This window comes from Balaenoptera acutorostrata, chromosome 4, assembly GCF_949987535.1.
Source record: "Balaenoptera acutorostrata chromosome 4, mBalAcu1.1, whole genome shotgun sequence".
Classification (NCBI taxonomy): Eukaryota; Metazoa; Chordata; class Mammalia; order Artiodactyla; family Balaenopteridae; genus Balaenoptera; species Balaenoptera acutorostrata.
In genome coordinates this window covers 82,380,760-82,401,188 of record NC_080067.1, presented here as the reverse complement: position 1 = coordinate 82,401,188, position 20,429 = coordinate 82,380,760, and the positions used below count along the sequence as shown (strand labels likewise).

General features: G+C 36.8%; 1 protein-coding gene across 5 annotated transcripts in view; it reads left to right on the top strand.

The window, feature by feature from the left end:
* SEC22A (SEC22 homolog A, vesicle trafficking protein) overlaps nt 1–20,429 on the top strand; it is a 69,337-nt gene that overhangs the window by 25,648 nt on the left and 23,260 nt on the right. For all 5 annotated transcript variants that reach the window (XM_007175634.2, XM_007175635.2, XM_007175633.2 and 2 more), the window contains exon 5: nt 13,801–13,916. In XM_007175634.2, coding sequence (XP_007175696.1) covers nt 13,801–13,916 — 116 coding nt within the window. The remainder of the gene's footprint in view (nt 1–13,800; nt 13,917–20,429) is intronic.

Genomic DNA, 20,429 nt, shown 5'->3' with positions numbered 1-20,429 from the left:
AAGTATATTAGCAGTTGATGGGAGCTGGAGGGAAATAGGCAGTGATAACTATTAATGGTTATGAGGTTTCTTTTTAAGGTGATAAAAATGTTATGGAATTAGACGATGATTGTACAAGTCTGTGAATATACTAAAAACTTCTGAATTGTACACTTTAAAAGGGTGAATTTTATTGTATTTGGATTATATTTCAGTTTTTAAAATCAGTAATAAATGAAGGGGTTATTACTTGGAAGACTTCCAGTAATGATGGAATAGGTAATTCAGACCAATAGTCCCGCTGAATACATGTAGAAAAGCTAAATGGAATGTATATATTATATAGAATATATAGGTCTAATATAATACAGAATTTAATCTAAAATATAATCTTCCTGAAGTCTTTGGAGATCCAACAAGATTACTAGGATACAGGGGAGAATGGAGGCTCAGGGTGATGAGCCTAATGTTTGGAGCTACTTTTCCTTTTGGGGCTTTTACCAGTTCTGAAGGGAACTGCTGACGGCCTCTCAAGACTTGGGAGACAGGGATTAGAGCAGAGCCCACCAAAGTGGTGAACCTCATGAGCAACCCTTCAGCTTTGGCTTACGATTTTGCATGTTTGCACTCTAGGAGTATGGGTAGACAGGAATACGAAGTAGACAGGCTTTTATCAGGACTACAGCTTAGTTTTGAATCATATTGGTCTCTAAAATTAGATTGAGCTGATTACACAGTGCTTTTGTTCCAGAGATCCTGGCAGAAGCAAACAAATTTCCTGGAAGAAATAGTCTCCCAAGCTTCAAACTATGTCTACAACAAGATTTTGAAAATAGAATGGCAAACAATCATAAATAACCAGGCTCCTGAGGAGACTAGACTGTGTGAATGCAAACTATTAGGAACACATACGCATGCGCGTGCACACACACATGGTCTCAGGAACCATGGAAGCCAGAAGACAATGATATCTTCTAAAGGATAAAAGAAAATAACTGCAAATGTAGAATTCTGTGCCTAACAAAAACATCCTGAGAGAATGAAGTAGCAAGAATGGATATTCTTGCATTGTTCCTGATTTTGATGTTACCAGGGAAAGCTCAGTCTTAAAGAGTTAAGTATAATATAATGTTAACTTAGGGTTTATATTGATGACTTTTTACCAGGTTGAGAAAATTCCCTTATATTCCCAGTTTGATGAATTCGGTTTTTATCAGGAACCGAAGTTGAATTCTGTCAGATGCTTTGTCAGCATGTTTTTTGTCTGCATTTATTGAGATGATTGTATGATTTTTCTTTTTAAAGTCTTTATGTGGTAAATTACATTGTTAGCTTTTCAAATGTTAAATAAACTTTGCAGTTCTGTGATAAACCCCACTGGGTCATGATGTATTATCCTGTTTATATATCGTCGGATCCAATTTGCTGAAATTTTGTTAAGATATTGTGTCTGTATTCATGAGGGAATTGGTTTGTAGTTTTCCTCTCTTGTGATGTTTTTTGTCTGGTTTTGCTATCAGGAAAGAACTGGCCTCGTAGAATAAATTGGGAGGTATTCCCTCTACTTCAAAATTTGAGAAACGTTTTTGTAGAATTTTTATTTCTTCTTTAAGTGTTTAGTAAGTGATGCCTTTCGAGCTTCTGGTTTTCTTTGTGGTAAGGTTTTTAACCACAAATCAGTTTCTTTGGTGAATGTAGGGTTATTCAAGTTATCGGTTTCTTCTTGATTGAGTTTTAGTAGTTTCTTTAAAGGATTGTGCCTGTTTCACCTAAGTTATTGAATTTTTTGGCATAAAATTTGGCATCAGTCTTACTAGAGTTTATAATTTTTATTGATTTTCTTAAAGAACCAGCTTTTGCTTTCCTTGACATTTTATTGTTTTTGTTTTCTGTTTCATGATTTATGTTCTGATGTTTATTACTTCCTGTCTTTTGCTTCCTTAGGGTTTAGTTTGTTTTTGTTTTTCTAGGTTATGAAGGTAGAAGTTGAGGTCATTTATTTCAGAACTTTCTTTTCTAATACAGGCATTTAGTACTATGTATTTGCCTCTAAATATTGCTTTAGCTAGATTTCATACATTTAAATGCATTGCATTTTCACTTTCAGAATGCTTTTTAATTTCCCTTTTGATTTCTTTTGCTATCCATGGATTTGTTAGGAATGTGTTACACAGCTTTAAATATTTAGAGATTTTCCAGATGTCTTTCTGTTAACTGATTTCAAATTTAGTTTCATTGTGGCCAGATACCAAATTTTGTATGATTTTAATCCTTTTACATTTATTGAGACTTGTTTTATTCCCTCAGAGTATAGTCTATCTTAGTCATTCTTCTGTGTTCATTTGAAAAGAAAGTGTATTTTACTGTTATCAGGTAGCTGATCACCCAGTATAATATCAGTGATTAATATCATTTAGACCAGGTTGGTTGATGATGTTCAAGTCTTTTATATCTTTCTGATTTTTCTGTCTACTTCATTAATTATTGAGAAAGGGGTGTTGAAATTTCTGACTATATTTATGAATTTATATTTTTCTCCTTTTAGGTCTATTGTTTTTAATTTGTATATTTTAAATCTTGTTAAATATTTAGTATTGTTTCGTTCTCTTGGTGCATGCACACCTTTGTCACTTTGAAATTACTTTCTTCGTACCTAGTAGTATTCTTAGCTCTGCAGTCTACTTTATTAATATAGCCATGGTATCGTCTTTTTTTAAATTAGTGTTGGAATGGTATGTCTTTACCATCTTCTTTCTTTTAACATTTTTGTGCTTTATATATATATTTTAAATTTATTCTATTGAAGTATAGTTGATTTACAATGTTGTGTTAATTTCTACTGTACAGCAAAGTGATTGAGTTATATATATATATATATATATACACACACACACACACACACACACACACACACATTCTTTTTCATATTTTTTTCCTTTTTTTCACAGGATGTTGAATATACTTCCCTGTGCTATACAGTAGGACCTTGTTCATCCATTCTATGTATAATAGTTTGCATCTACTAATCCCAAACTCCCAGTCCATCCCTCCCCCACCCTCCTTCCACCTTGGCTACCACAAGTCTGTTCTCTATGTCTGTGGGTCTGTTTCTGTTTCGTAGATATGTTCATTTGTGTCATATTTTAGAATCCACATATAAGTGATATCATATGGTATTTGTCTTTCTCTTTCTGACTTACTTCACTTAGTATGATAATTGCTGTAAATGGCATTACTTCGTTCATTTTATAACTGAGTATTCCATTGTATATATGTACCACATCTTTTTTATCCATTCATCTGTCAGTGGACATTTCAGTTGCTTCCATGTCTTGGCTATTGTAAATAGCACTGCAGTGAATGTTGGGGTGCATGTATCTTTTCGAATTATAGTTTTGTCCAGATATATGCCCAGGAGTGGGATTGCTGGATCATATGGCAACTCTATTTTTAGTTTTCTGAGGAACCTCCAAAATGTTCTCCAATTTACATTGGTGCATACTGCACCAATTTACATTCCCACCAACAGTGTAGGAGGGTTCCCTTTTTTCCATACCCTTTCCAGCATTTGTTACTTGTAGACTTTTTAATGATGGCCATCCTGACCCCTGTGAGGTGGTACCTCATTGTAGTTTTGATTGGCATTTCTCTAATAATTAGCGATGTTGAGCATCTTTTTACGTGCCTGTTGACCATCTGTATGTCTCTTTGGAGAAGTGTCTGTTTAGGTCTTCTGTCCATTTTTTGATTGGGTTGTTTGTTTTTTTGTTATTCAGTTGTATGAGCTGTTTGTATATTTTGGAAATTAAGCCTCTGTTGGTCGCATCATTTACAAATATTTTCTCCCAGTCCATAGGTTGTCTATTCATTTCGTTTATGGTTTCTTTTGCTGTACAAAAGCTTGTAAGTTTGGTTAGGACCCATTTGTTTATTTTTGCTTTTATTTCTGTTGCCTTGGGAGACTGTTGTGTCTTTATATTTAAAGAGGTTTCTTTTAGGTATCAGGTAGTTGGGTCTTCTGAAAAAAAAATCCAATTTGACAATATCTGCCTTTTTATTTAGGTATTTATATCATTTATATTTAGTGTGGTAATTGATGTGGTTGGGTTGAAACCCACCATCTTGGCTATTTGTTTTCTTTTTGTCCTTTCTGGTTTTGATCACTTTTCTCTTTTCCTGCCTCTTTTTGTATTGGTTACTTTTGATCTGTTTTCTATTCTTTGTTGGCTTACTTTACCTCCTTATTTCATTTGTTTGCTTTGGTGGTTGCTTTGGGTTTTATAGTATATATCTGATATTTTGTGGTAGGGTCACTAGGTTCTGCCATGGCTAACAAGCAAGCCAAGAATTAGTTCTCAAAACGAAAACAGGTTTTGCCTAAGGGCCGTGTCATTGCTTCAGAATACCTGGAGCCTCTTTTATGATTCTTCTTTCCAGGTTTGCAACAGGCTCAAAACATCATCCCTGTTTTCCACAGGTATTTTGAGCACCATTGGATCCATGGGTCATAGGCATTGAATGGCAGAATGTTCTGTATTGAAGTCTGGATCCTTCTGTTGCTCTGGGCCCTCTTCAACCATTGTCATTTAGTAAACAAGTTGGAGCATCGTACTGAAATCTAGAAAGGCATATGTTTCTAGAAGTATGTTTTCTTAGTGGTATGGGTTGAAAGGTGCAACTTGATCTTTACTTTCAGTGTATTCTAGACCTTTACCTGAAACTTGACTGAGGTTGTAGACTTTTCTAATTTTGTGATTATCTTTCACTCTCTGGCATATACATGTCATCCCAAGGTATCTAATCTAAGGCATATACTGTCTGTTCTTCAGGTACTATCAGCATGAGGTCATCAATAAAGTAGATTAATATAACGTCCTATGAGGTGTTAAGGTGTTAGGTCCTTTGTAAGCCAAGAGTTAGCAAACTTTTTCTGTAAAAGGCCAGGTAGTAAAGTTTTTACAGGCCATATGGTCTGTCTTTCAACTACTCAACTCTGCTGGTGTAGTATGAAAACAACCATATACAGTATGGAAAAGAATAGGTGAAGCTGTGTTGCAGTAAAACTTTATTTACAAAAATTTGTGCTAGGCTGGATTTGGCCTATGGGTCATGTCTGGCAAACCCTGCTATAGACTAATCAGTGGCACATAGTTGATATAACCTGGTGGCAATATCATAAATGTACTGATATCTCTACTAAGTAAAAGCAAAATGCTTCTGATATTCTCTGTTTATTAGGATAGAGAAAAAAGTGTTCAAAAATTAGTAGCTATGTGCCAGGGAATTAATTGATTTGTTCCACATGGAGACCACATCTGGAAAAGCATGTGCAATTGGAACCTACAGTAATCTGTTGTCATCCTCTAAGATGCACCCATTTTGGAGACAAACTAGAGAGTTAAAAAGGAGTATAATAGGAGTCACCATACATGCGTCTTTTTAAACAAGCCTTGGATGGTGGCACTGATCTCTGCAGTTACTCTAGGGATTAATATTTTTATGATATTTGGGTTGGGGGAGCTCCAAGACTTCCATTGGCCTTTCCTTCTCAAATATTTTTAATTCCATAGGCTTGGCAGTTGCTAAGAATATATGTCCATTAACATACGCACTCAGGATCCAGGAGAATTACCATAATTTGGGGTAGGGGTCCAACTTGACCTACTAGGAGGCAGACTCTACTAGAAACTCCTTGTATTACTTGACTTCCGTAAGTCTCCACTCTGACCTGTAGATTGCAGTGGTATCTTAGATCACCAAATAGGAGATACTTGAAAAATGGGGAGAATCTGGGATTTGTTATGGTTTTAAGAAAGAGAGAAAAGTCTAAAGAAAGAGAAGTTTTTAAAGTAATTCACAATTAGAAATTATTTTAATATTAACTTCAAATTTGTTCTTAATTCAGACCAGGCCTGCATAATATTTTCTGTAGTCTTCCAGTTTAAATATACTTTCCTGTTTTACAATTTTCTTTCCTAAATAAATTTACTGTATTTTGGAATCTGGTTAATAGGTATTTGATAAACCTTATTTTGCAGACCTTTTTCTCTATTACAGTATCTTACTTTTGATTTCTTTTTTCTTGTATTTCTTGACATTTTTTTTTTCTCTTCCTAACCTTGTGCCCTGTCTTTCCACAGTCTGGCATAAATTTTTTTTTTTTTTTGGCCATATTATTATTTTCTGAAGTCTACAGATGCTCTGCTGGGGTCAATATGTTAAATACTATATCCTCTTTTACTTGTTTTCTTTTTTAAACATTTTATTATACAAAAATTTAAACATATATCAAGTAAATCGAATATTATAACTAACACATCACCCAACTATAATAACTATATCAACATTTTTTTTTTTAAATTATTTATTTATTTATTTATGGCTGTGTTGGGTCTTCTTTCTGTGCAAGGGCTTTCTCTAGTTGTGGCAAGCGGGGGCCACTCTTCATCGCGGTGCGCAGGCCTCTCACTGTCACGGCCTCTCTTGTTGTGGAGCACAAGCTCCAGACGCGCAGGCTCAGTAGTTGTGGCTCACGGGCCTAGTTGCTCCGCGGCATGTGGGATCTTCCCAGACCAGGGCTCGAACCCGTGTCCCCTGCATTAGCAGGCAGATTCTCAACCACTGCGCCACCAGGGAAGCCCTATATCAACATTTTGACATTCTTGTTTCATCTATACCTCCATTCACTCCCCAGTTATCCACTTGATAATTTCTACAGTTCTTTCTCTTTTTTAATTAATTTTTTATACAATTTATAAAGGTTACTTTCCATTTGCAGTTATTACAAAATATTGGCTATATTCCCCATGTTGTGTAATACATCATTGAGCCTGTCTTACACCCAATAGGTTGTACCTCCCACAGTTCTTTCTTTTTTAAGGGAAATTTGCACATATTGAAATGTATAAATATTTGCTATATGGTTTCAACAAATGGATACAGTTGTATAAACCACACTCTGTTTCAAAATGTAGATTTTACTGTTATTCAAGTATGGCAAGGCCAACAGATAAGGAGGCAACAGCTGTTGAAAAGATAGTTTGTTATACTCATGGAGCCCAAGAGAAGGGAGCACACCACCAGGAGCCACGTGGGGAAGTGCCAGCGAGGGTCAGGAGGCAAAGGAGCAGGAGGGAAATGTGGGCAAGAGCCTTTAGTGTGATTTCCCCAGGAAGGAACTGGAGAGACAGAGTAAGCAGGTTTAGGATTGGCTAGTTTGAATACTTTTAGTGAGCTGTGGGACATAGGCTCTTTGTCTGATACCTGACCCTGCCGTGATTTGGGCAGGGGAATAGTGGCCCTGAGTGTGAGAACCTCATAGAGCAGATAGTTAGGAGTGTCAGCTCCAGATTAGGGGTTTGCTTATGAAAGGCACTCTTGCAGGAGAGTTGTTTGCTATCTCTAGGAATTAGATAGTCCTAGCACGGGCAGTCCTCTGATGTCAGCAAGGCCCCAAGATGTCAAAGTACCAAAAATACAGAGTAAAAAACCATGATTAGTACATTCCCCTATCACAGTGTAGACCATTTCCATCTCCCCAAAAGTTCCTTTGTGTCCCTTCCCAGTCAGCCTCTGCCCCACTCCAGACAACCACTGTTCAGATTTTTTACTTTAAATTAGTTTTATTTGTTCTAGAACCTGATATAAACAAGATTATATCATGTAATTCTTGTGTTCCACTTCTTTTGCTCAACACAATGTCATATGTATATGTTGCTTGTCTCTATAGTTTGTTGCTCTTTATTGCTGAGTAGTAGTCACTGTGTGAACATGCCACAATTTGTTTATCCAGAGTGGATAAACATTGGACATCAGCTTGTTTCCAGTTTTTGGTTATTGTAAATAAACCTATTATAAACATTCATCTTTTGTTGACATATGTTTTCATTTCTCTTGAGTAAGTTTTAGGAGTGGAATTGCTAGGTCAAGGGTTAGGTGTATGTTTAACTCTTTATGAAACTGCCAGTTTTTTAAAATAGTTGTGCCATTTTACATTCCCACAAGCAATGTATGAGAGTTTTTTTTTTTTTTTTTTTTTAAGCAACTTTTTTTTTTTAAAGATTTCTTTATTGATTGATTGATTGCTATGTTGGGTCTTCGTTTTTGTGCTATGGCTTTCTCCAGTTGTGGCAAGTGGGGGCCACTCTTCATCGCGGTGCGCGGGCCTCTCACTATTGTGGCCTCTCTTGTTGCGGAGCACAGGCTCCAGACGCGCAGGCTCAGTAGTTGTGGCTCACGGGCCTAGTTGCTCCGCGGCATGTGGGATCTTCCCAGACCAGGGCTCGAACCCGTGTCTCCTGCATTAGCAGGCAGATTCTCAACCACTGCGCCACCAGGGAAGCCCTGTATGAGAGTTTTGATTGCCCTGTATCCTCACCAACATTTAATGTTTTTATTCTTTTAAATTTTATATCCTTTAAAATTAAAAAAAAAAACACTTCCTGAAACCCTAAACTTAATACGCTTTTCTCAGGTTCTTTGACACCTCTATTTTTTTTTTTTTTTTTATTTTGATGACTCCAATTTTTTTTTTTTTAATAGCTACTTTATTTATTTATTTTATTTTTTTTTGACTGTGTTGGGTCTTCGGTTCGTGCGAGGGCTTTCTCTAGTTGCGGCAAGTGGGGGCCACTCTTCATCGCGGTGCGGGGACCGCTCTTCATCGCGGTGCGCGGGCCTTTCACTATCGCGGCCCCTCCCGTTGCGGGGCACAGGCTCCAGACGCGCAGGCTCAGTAGCTGTGGCTCACGGGCCTAGTTGCTCCGCGGCATGTGGGATCCTCCCAGACCAGGGCTCGAACCCGTGTCCCCTGCATTAGCAGGCAGATTCTCAACCACTGCGCCACCAGGGAAGCCCCGACACCTCTATTTTTAAGATAAATACATGGTTAATCAGCCTTTTTTCAATCTATATAATTTTCTAGACAATTTGTCAGTTGCCTGCAAATGCTGCTGTATTTGGCTGGTACCCCACAAGGCAAGTAGATTTCCCAATCTCTTTCTCTTACACACCCCGCCCCCTCACAATCTAACAAGTATTTATTGCTTTATTTTCTCCAAAGTATTATGCTAAATATTGTAGGGCATTTTATAAAGATAATAAGCACATTTTCTGCTTTCAAGATGGGAAAAGCAAAAGTCAATAAGTAAAATACAAGGTAGAATGCAATACATGCTCTAAAAGAGGTAAAAAGGAAGTAACACTTTTAGGCCTTGGAGCCTTGAAGGACATGCAGGTTTTGACAGGTGGTGATGATAAGAAAGGGCCTCATAGTGAAAAGAGTAGTGTGTTTTTGTACCATACAATTAGTCTCATTTAGTCATAATTTAGTAATAAATTATGCTCATTTAGATAGAACTGACTTGAGATCTCTCTCTAATGTTCTAAAACCTTTGTCTCCAGATATTTTGGGTATCATTGAATAACTGCACCTTCTGAACTTTATCTTTGACTCAGAGCGTAGACACTGGTATTAGGATGAGGTTTGAGGGTTAGAATAGTACCATCTTTTTGAATCCTCATTATGACTGTTCTGGTACTCTGTTTCACCAATTATTTTTCCTTTCTCTTGATTCTTCTATTTCATCTTCACTGAATTTTGTTGTTACACCTATAAATGTATTAAAATCTCCCTCCTCCACCCCATTACAGGGGAAAAATAACTATTTTTCAGTCCTATTGTATCTGTCAAGCTGTCTTCCTGTTTTCCTCTCCTGTAACTGCAGAAGTGTTCACTTACTGCTTCTATCTCTTACCTTCACCAGTTATTTAACCTTTTGCTGTCTGAATTATGCCTTCAGCCACTCTTCTGAAACTATTTCATGAAGGGTTGAAACCATCTCTTAGTCAGTAAATCTAATCTTTTTTTTTCTTTCTTTCTTTTTCAGTTCAGATTGTCTTTGGCCTGTCTACAGGCTTTGTAAGCCATGTCTTTCTTCTTGATGGTCTCCCCTTCCTAGGCTACTGTGGCTCTTTCCTCTTCTGGTTGGTCTACATCTGTCTTCCCTGCCTCCTCTTCCTCCCTGTAAAGGTAGTGTTTACCAAGGATTTGCCCTTGGCCCACTTCTTTCATTGGTAATCTCATCCAAACCCATCCCATCATATGCAGACCTCATCTGTTTCTCCAGCTCACTGCTTTTACATTCTTCAGTTGCTTATTAAACATGCCTCACCATCACTTCAAGTTTGATATGTTTAAAATGTCTCCATACTCGATCAAACCTGAGTTTCTTCCACTGGGTCTGTTAATGGCACCCTTATCTTTCCAATCACCCACACTTCAAACCTTGGCATTTTCCTTGATTTTTTCTCTTTTGTTTCCCACATCTAGTTAGTTGCCAAGCCTAATAGTTTTAGCCTCTGTAATCTCTCTCCCCTCTTTCTTCTCCACTTCTACTGTCACTATCCTAATTTAGGTCCTCATTTTAGTAAGTCTTTTGCAATGACTCCCTCACGAACTTCCTAATACAGAATTGTAGAAAGAGCATGGGCTTTTAAGACCTAAGTGCTAATTGTGAAGATGGCACTTACTAGCTGTCTGGCTTAGAGCAAATTATTTAACCTCAATTTATAGATGAGGAGATTCAGACACAGAGAAGTTAGTCATTCTAAACCTCATGAAGTACTATGTTTTGAAGGATAAATGGGACAGTGTATACCTAGTGAGAAGGCACTAAAAAAATATTATTTCTCTCTCCCTACTTTTAATATCTTTACAACCCATTAACAGATTAATATTCTTTAAGCACAGCTTTAATCATCAATCTCTTGCTCTTCCGTGTTTCCCCATTGTCTAATTTGCCCATAATTTTTAGCCTCGTGTTTCAGACTGTTAATTTGCTTCAGCCTCCCTTTCTGACCTTATTTCTTCCTACTCTTATAAACATCTTTTTGAGCAAAACAAAACCAGTAGCAGTGCCCAATAGCAAAGTGGTTAAGAGCGTGAGTCCTAGAGTCAGGCTACCTAGATTTAAATCCCAGTTCCTTTACCCAATTTGGGCAAATTTCTCAATCTCCCTAAACCTTAGTTTCCTGTCTGAAAAAACTGGGATAACTATACTGCCTACTGCATTGGGTTCTTGGAAGGATAAAATGAGATTATGTATATAAAGCACTTGGTGCCTGGCACATTGAAAGCAGCCACTATTAGAAGGATTAGTAGAAAGAGTAGCAATAATAGTTTTTGTTGATGCTGTTATTATTTGCTTCTTCCATTTCCATCTCCAGGCTCCTCATATTCTTTTCTCTGCATGGAATGCAGTTCTTCCCATTTGTACCTGTCTAAATTTTAACCATCTTTAAAGATCTCCCTTGGTTCTCTTACCACTTTTGTGTCACCACCTTTCCCCTAGTTATCTTTCCTTTTCAGAATTCTTTAACTCTTTTAGTTTAGAATACTTATTACTTTCATGTGCTTATCGGTCCATTTCCCTTTAAATGACTAGAAGTGCCTTGAGGGCAGATTGTGTAATTCATTTCTTTTATCCTCTAAAACACAGCATCTTACACAGAATCATGACAAAAAGTATTTGCTTAATAAATATATTAATTCACTATAACCAATAGCCCTTTTGTTCCAAAGGATTTACTCTTATTTCTTTAGGAATTTTTGTAAACTCTCCATTAATCGTTGGTACATAAAAATTTTAATTTTGTCATGAAAATGCAATTATTGGGCTCAAGGAGACTAATTAAAGAAAAAGCATTGTAGCTGAAGACAATAATAGCAAAACAAAACAAAAACTGACCAGGTGACACTGTTTTGAATTCAACAAAATTATTTTTTTCTACATCTCCTCTTATTTCTTCATTTCTTACTGTTCCACATCTGCTCTGTACCTAATAGTACCTATCATGGTGCCAGATTGAGGTGTGAAGTAAGCATTTGTGGATAACAATTGATATAAAATCTGTTTTATGAAATAAAGAATATCATATAACATAATACATTAAAATGTGATTAAATATCTCATTCAATTTGTTAAAATGAGAAAGTGTCACCCTCACATTCTGTGCAGATGGAGTTTTTTCTTAGCATTCCCACAGGTCTTAGGAAGGGGGTAGGGTGGGAGTGGGGGAATCTCCACTTGAGAATTTCCTTTCTCACAGTGATTGGGCACTTCTCCAGCCTATCCTTCAGCATAATGTGTGCCTTGTCCTTGTTAAAGGAGGCTTGTCATTTGCTTTCATGTCTTTAAAAATATTTCTGGTCATTTGAAATAATTAATTTATAAATGGTATACTGTCATTATAAAAAGAGTGCTCCAAGGGCAAGAGGCAAGTGTTAGCAACTGAGTAAATATTTAATTTGTATAGACATATTATTTATTTCTTAAACAGGTATTGATCAACACATTAAAATGGTAATATTTTTCCGTTCAAGAATGGCCATTCCTTACTTGACCACGAAAGGCTATGGTTCTTAATTACAATACAGAATATTGTTTGGTTTTTTTGTAAGGTAAACTTGTTTTGTATACTTTAGAAATATTATTTCTATAATCTATTTAGTTATCAGGTGGCTTTATGCTTGAGGCCCTTGTTAAGGATCTCTTCTTTACTTAGAGCCCAGTTCCCCCTTACTACTCAGAGGGAGTGGGGAAGCATGGAGGGAGGGATGTAAAACATGACTAATTGGTAGACCAGTTGGATAGATTTTTAAATTGTGAGATTTTTTTCTGTAGTGATAGAAAATTTGGTGTCAATACTTTACAAAGGCATTTAGTTTTTTGTTTTCATATTAAAATCTCAAGGAAATTGATTGGGAGACCAAGCAGTCAGCTCGGGCACAGAAGAAATTTAAGAAAATTTATCCTGTATTAAGCGGATTTTCTGCTGAACCTAAGGAATAAATACTTTTTTGCGACATAGGGTTTTCGTGTTTTTATGAGTTGTTTAGGGAAGCTTTTCTGCTGTAATGGCTGAATATAAGTTGCAGAGATTTAAGCCCTTCCTTATATTAATGTTCCACCTCATTAACTTCATTGTTAGGGCTTTTACACTTCAGTGATTTAAATAAAATGATCTAAATGTAGTTCTGTTGTCCTCTCTTTCTCTCTCTCTCCCTTTTGAGGTCTAGATGATTATGTAGTTTTGTGTTTTCATTTAGACTCTATAGTTAATTCTGTTAACCACAAGATGATGAAGGGAAGCTATTGTATATCTAAATATCTTATGCTGCAACTTCTTCAACTGCTGTTTTAGCTTTTTTACTTTCAAGTGGTCTTCAGAGACCAGGAACCTCATAACTATAAGAATCCATTCTACTGTAGAGTTAAGATCGGTGATTATATAGATGAGCTTTCACATATATCCTGTGGTATTTATAGACCTGGAACCCAAATAAGGAAGAGCTTTGCTTAAAAGCAAGCTATATGTTTGTCCTTAAAAATGTTTTCTAAGCATTTTCAGAAAAAGTAGGAATTATGCAGTGAATTTCTGAGCAGAGTCACCTTTGCAAATATTTGCAGCTACTTGTAAATGGTAGACATATTTAGGCATAAGGGTTTTTCCTATATGATTTACTGCCAGATATGAGGACCCCTTAGCCTTAGCACTATATACCCCAAATGCAAATTAGGTGTCTTTGTTAAAAGTGTAGAGAAAAAGAAGTTAATTTGAGTTCAGGGGAATGAAGCTGTCATGTCAGACATTTTGCATTTTAAAAAATATTTAATTTATAAGGTGCATTATTAAATGATTTTATGAAGATTCATCAGTATTTGACCCCTTTAAATTGAGCAGTGAATTTCATTTTACATACATGTAGGTATTGACGTGAGATATTGATGTTTATTCCTAATCACTTCTTTTATTTTCCAGCTCACCAGCGACTGGAACCAGCAACTCTGTCAGGGATTGTGGCATTTATCCTTAGTCTTTTATGCGCAGCTCTGAATTTAATTCGAGGCTTTCATGCCATAGAAAGTCTCCTGCAGGTACTGTGCTATTTTTGCAATTTCAGGTGACTATGCCTTTTGATTCTACTTGTTACACAATTGATTTAAATTGATTTGGGTATTAGTACAACTTAAAATGCATGCTCAGGTTTTGTATTCTTTATACCTACTCTAGTTTCCCCTTCCTCTAAAAACACTGATTTCTAGTTGACTTCTTTGACCTAATTAACACATATTTATTTATTATCTACTCTCCCAGGAGGTACTGTTTAGAGTTATTCTGGGGACACCAAAATACGTGTGACGAGGGCGCTGCAGTCTCAGACCCAGATTGAATTGGGGAGGCAAAGAAGTCCACAAACAAATGTCAAGTACAGAAAGTTTGGAAGAGGAGTGGTCAGTGTGAGTCAGGATAGGCGAAGGAAGCTCTGTGGTGAGGGAAACTCTGGGAGGGGTGAGCAGGACCTAGAAGGATCTGAGTGGACAGAGAGGAGTAGAAGAAAGAAGAGGGCATTCATGGGCAGGTTTTTGTCCTACCGCTGGGTATTCCTACCTAGTTATCTGTTCCTTTTCCTTTTTTACTGGTGGCTGCCTGTGAAATCACTAATTTCTTCAGATATTGCCGACTATTTTGTTTTCCAGAGGAGTTTCGTCCAGATACTAAAGCTATCAGAGTATACTTTTTCTCTTATTCTTTTTGTAAACTTTTGAAACTCCCTTTCTTAAAGTTAAGCACATCTCAGCCTTCCTTTCCCTGTTTCTACTCACTTTCTCTGAAGATTTTTTTGACACTTCCACGTTGTGAATTAGTTCTCTGTTTTTGGCCAGTATTAAGCCAAGAATATCATTTGTAAAAACCCAATCAAGACACCTTCTATTCTGTTTTTAAATAGCTGTTAGTTTGGGGGAATACTCAAGAGAGTGCCATTTTGAGTACCCTCTGAACATCCTCAGCCATCTGAAGCCAATAGCAGAGGACATCACAGGTTCCAGGCAGCTGAGCTTTGCCTCCAGGGGGTTGGGGGTCTTCTCATGACTTCCGAATTCCTCTCCCGAACATCCTGGTCCTGCAGGTAAAGCCCCTCTTCCCTTTCAGGCACAGGACAGCTGGCTACTGTCTCTTGTCATTCGTGCCCCTGTTTCTTAGCCAGTTAGCTTTATTCCAGCAGGATTTCAATTTCGAGCTAGTTAAACAACCTGCCAAAAAGAAACAGGCAATTTGGAAATGGCTGACTGAAAATACTAATAAATAAGATCCTCTCTTGCCTTTTTTTTTTAACTTGATGTAGTGGAAAGAACAGTAGCATAGGAGTGTGAAGAGTTGATTTTTGTTTGTGGAAGAGAGCGAGAGAGGGGGTTGGCTCCAGCTGAGCTACTGATTAGCTCGGTGACCTTGAGTAGCTCACCTTACTTTCTGGTCCTCAGTTTCATTGCTTATAAAATGAAGGAGAAAGGTGGAGTTGATGAGTATTTCTCTAAGTATGGGACACATTTACACCTGGTTACACAGTAGATGACTTTAGGTGGTAGAGAGATAAACATTTTTAATTTTAAGAGTTATGTATTTAATGTATATTAATGTATAGTGTCTGTGTTTGTTAAGGGATACTAGTTTCTATTAATGGTAGAGATATAAAAATTTCCTTGTAAAAGAAAGTAATTTTAATAAAAGTCACCTTTATGACATATCTTAATAAATAAAGGTATAATTAGTATTTAGAGTTGTCAAAAATTATGAAGGTGGTTCTGTGAGGTTAAAATTTTATTGTTAAAATAATTCTCTGGTTGTTTGAAATTGGGAAACTAATAAGGGGAGGGAGCAGGCCTGGGTAGAGGAAAGGAGAGCCTTACCATCCCTGACTTAGAAGACAGTACATAAGTTGCAGAACCTGGGGTTTAGGCCACATGATTTTTAAGTTAAAATTCAGGCAAGGCTGTCATATCTCACAATTTTTTCAGGCACTCATATCCTATCCCTTCTCTTCCTGGACTATTTCTTTCCTCTGATTCACAACTTCAAAACTAAGCAAGTAGTATAGAATGGATGAACAACAAGGTCCTACTATATAGCACAGGGAACTATATTCAATATCCTGTGATAAACCATAATGGAAAAGGATATTTTTAAAATGTATGTATATGTATATCTGAATCACTTAGCTGTACAGCAGAAATTAATGCAACATTGTAAATCAAGTATACTTCAGTAAAATAAATTTTAAAAAAAACTAAGCAAGTAGTATAAACTACAGCTTTTCATGGCTTTTGAGCTGCTGTCCCCAACTAATGCCTGCCTTGATTCCTAAGTGTTTCCTGTTCTCCCTCTGATCAGTAATGTCTTTGCCTCATCACCGTTGAGATTTTCAGAAGAATAGTAATCTGATTAAACTACCACCTATGTGTAACTGACTGATACCTCTGAGATTTCTCAGCCTACTTATATTTTAAAAAGGCAGCGTTACAAACCAGTATCTCTCATGAACATAGATGCAAAAACCCTCAACAAAATATTAGCACATTGAATCCAACAATGTATAAAAAGTATTATACACTACAGCCAAGTGGGTTTTATTCCAGTTTTGCAAGGCTGATTCAACATCTGAAAATCAGTTAATACAATCTATCACATCAACAGGCTAAAGAAGAAAAATCATATGGTCGTATCATGCATTTTTGTCAGAAAAAGCATTTGACAAAATCATGATAAAACTCACAGCAAACTAGGAATAAAGGGGAACTTCCTCGACTTGATAAGGAATATCTACAGAAACCCTACAGCTAACATCATAATTGATGAGAAACTAGATGTTTTCTTCCTAAGATTGGGAACAAGACAAGGATGTCCCCTATCACCACTCCTATTCAACATTGGAAGACCTAGTTAATGCAATAAGACAAAGAAAAGAAAAAGTATACAGTTTGGGAAGGAGGAAATACAGCTGCCTTTATTCATAGATGGTATGATTATTTATATAGAAAATCCCAAAGAATCAACAAACTCCTAGAACTAATAAGTGATTGTAGCAAGGCCACAGGATCCAAAGTTAATGCATAAATGTCAATTGCTTTCTTATATATCAGCAGGGAACAATTGAAATTTGAAATTAAAATTACAATTCCATTTATATTGGCACCCCCCCCCCAAAATGAAACACTTAAGAATAAATCTAGCAAAATACATAGATCTATATGGGGAAACCATAAAACTCTGATAAAAGAAATAAAAGAAGGTGTACCATGTTCATGGATAGGAAGACTCAAAATTGTTAGGATGTTGGTTCTTCTCAACTTGATCTGTAGATTCAACACAATCCCAATCAAAATCCCAGCAAGTTATTTTGTGGATATTGACAAAGTGATTTTAAAGTTTATATGGAAAGGCAAAAGACCCAGAATAACCAACACAATACTGAAGAAAACAAAGTCAGAGGACTGATGCTATCCAATCTCAAGACTTACTGTTAAGCTATAATTAAGACAGTGTGCTACTGACAAAAGAATAAACAAATAATTTAGCCAATGGAACAGAATAGAGAGCCTAGAAATAGACCCACACAAATATAATCAACTGATCTTTGACAAAGCAACAAAAGCAATTCAGTGGAGAAAATTTTCTTTTCAATGAATGGTACTGGACAGCTGCACATCCACGTGCAAAAAAAAAAGAAGCTAGACACAGATCTTACACCTTTTACAAAAAAGTTAACTCAAAATGGATCACAGACCTAAATGTAAAACACAAAACTATAAAACTTATAAAAGGTAACAGGAGAAAACCTAGGGGACCATGGGTGTGGTGATGAATTTTTAGATCAATACCAAAAGCATGATCCATGAGAGAAAAAATTGGTAAGTTGGACTCAATTTTAAAACTGCAAAGGACATTTTTAAGGGAATGAAAAAGATAAGCCATAAGCTAGAAGAAAATATTAAAATATTTGCAAGACACATCTGACAAGGGCTTGTATCTAAAATATACAAAGAACTCTAAAATTGAAGAAAGCAAACAACCCAATTAAAAAATGGGCTAGGGCTTCCCTGGTGGCGCAGTGGTTGAGAATCTGCCTGCTAATGCAGGGGACACGGGTTCGAGCCCTGGTCTGGGAAGATCCCACATGCCGCGGAGCAACTGGGCCCGTGAGCCACAACTACTGAGCCTGCGCATCTGGAGCCTGTGCTCCGCAACAAGAGAGGCCACGATGGTGAGAGGCCCGCGCACCACGATGAAGAGTGGCCCCCGCTTGCCGTGGCTAGGCGAAGCCCTCGCACAGAAACGAAGACCCAACACAGCCAAATAAATAAATAAATAAATAATAATTAAAGGTGCTAATAATTAAAAAAAAAATGGGCTAAAGAACTGAACAGACACCTTAACAAAGTAGATATACAAGAGGCAAATAAGCATATACAAAGATGCTCAACATCATATGTCATTAAGAAAATGAACATTGAAACAGCAGTAACATACCACTGAACATCTATTAGAATGGCAAAATCCAAAAAACTGATAATACCAAATGCCAATGAGGAAATGGAACAATAGGAACTCTCATTCATTGCTGATGGGAAATCAAAATCATACAGTCACTTTGGAAGACAGTTTGGCTGTTTCACACAAAGCTGAACATAGACTTATCATATGATCTAGGAGTCATGCTTCTAGGTATTATATACCCAAATGAGCAGAAAACTTACATCCACACAAAAACTTGCGCATGAATGTTTGTATCAGCTTTATTTGTAATTTCAAAAAGCTGGACGCAATTAAGATGCCCTTCAAAAGGTGAATGGATAGGGACTTCCCTGATGGTCCAGTGGTTAAGACTCCGTGCTTCCAATGTAGGGGGCGTGGGTTCAATCCCTGGTCGGGGAACTAAGGTCCCACACGCCGTGTGGCGTGGCCAAAAAAAAAAGAGGCAAATACACCCAAATAAATCCATCATTTAAAAAAAAAGTGAATGGATAAACAAACTTCAGCAATCCATACAATGGAATATTATTCAGTAATATATGAAAAGTGAGCTATCAAGCCAGAAAAAGACATGGCTAAACCTTAAGTTCATATTGCTTAATGAAAGAAGCCAGTTTGAAAAAACTATATACTATATGATTCCAACTGTATGACATTTTGAAAAAGGCAAAACTCTAAAGACAGTAAATGAAAAGATTTGGAGGGAGAGAAGAAGGGATAAATAGTAGGAGCATGAGATTTTTAGGGCAGTGAATCTGTTCTGTATGTTACTGTAATAGTGGTTATGTCATTATACATTTGTCAAAAGCGATAGAACGTACAACACAGAGTGGGCCCTAATGTAAACCATGGACTTTAATTAATAATAGTATGTCACTATTGGCTCATCAGTTGTACTACATTAATGCAAGATGTTAATGATAGAGGAAACTGGGTAGGGGAAAGAATGGTTATATGGGAACTCTGTACCATCTGCTTAATTTTCTGTAAACCTAAAACTGCTCTAAAGATAGCAGTCTATTCACACACACATACACACACACACACACACACACACACACACACACACACATGCTTCTTGCCTCTGTCTTAGAATCTACAATTTCTCTAGAAGCTTCAAGGTTTTTTTTGTTTGTTTGTTTGTTTTAAATAGTTCCTTAAAACTGTGGTGGTAGGGTGTGAAAGCAGCATGGGGTACATTATGAATGAGGAAAAGGTTAGAGTGGTCTTTTTCATTAGTAGATCATTTATAATTTGGGCACTCTCTGGATGCTTGTATCTTTGAAGATGTGTCTTTCTGATGGTTGATACAGAATTCTTTCTTTTTCACTGTCGTCCTAGACTAAATTCACCCCAACAGCACTGCTTTCTCACTTGACCCAGGGAACTGTAAATTGGTCCATATGGGATTTTTAGCTATCTGGGAACTAGGGGCACCTAGTTATGTTGTTCTCTTAGCATTGTTTTAAATCTTTGTTCTGCCATAACCCACATACACTCATCAACTCATCAACAGTTGAGGTTCCTAAAACAGTGATGCTTTAAGAGAGCAGTGAGGAAACGAGAGTGCAAAGTTGGGGGAATGTAGTCCACAGGTACTTTGTCACTCATAGGTAGTTTTAAGGTATTTTCCAGCAAATTCTGATCCTCTCACCTAAATGAGAAATACTACTTTTGGAAATTCACTGGACCAAAAGTAGAGATCCCATTGTTCCAGTTATCGGGGATTTTACATCTGCATAGAGAGAATGTTCTGGTAAGTGACTGGTGCTTGGAGATATGTTTCCTTGTCTTGTTATGAGAATAATGAGGAAGTACTATGTAGTGTTGGATTCCATGTCCTAAAAGATGGAATGGACCATAGGCAAACAAATGGAGATGAACGTCAGAATGCAGAGGGCACTGTGATAAACTTAGACCTCTTAGCAGGATAGGATTAAGGGTGCAAACTAGATTAATTTCAGCGAGTACATCCTTTATAGCTTGAATTAACCTGAAAGAAAATATACACAAAATTAGGGACCTGAGTTCTCTCCCTTTTAATTTTCCCACATGAGCACCTATTTTATCATTGTTCATGA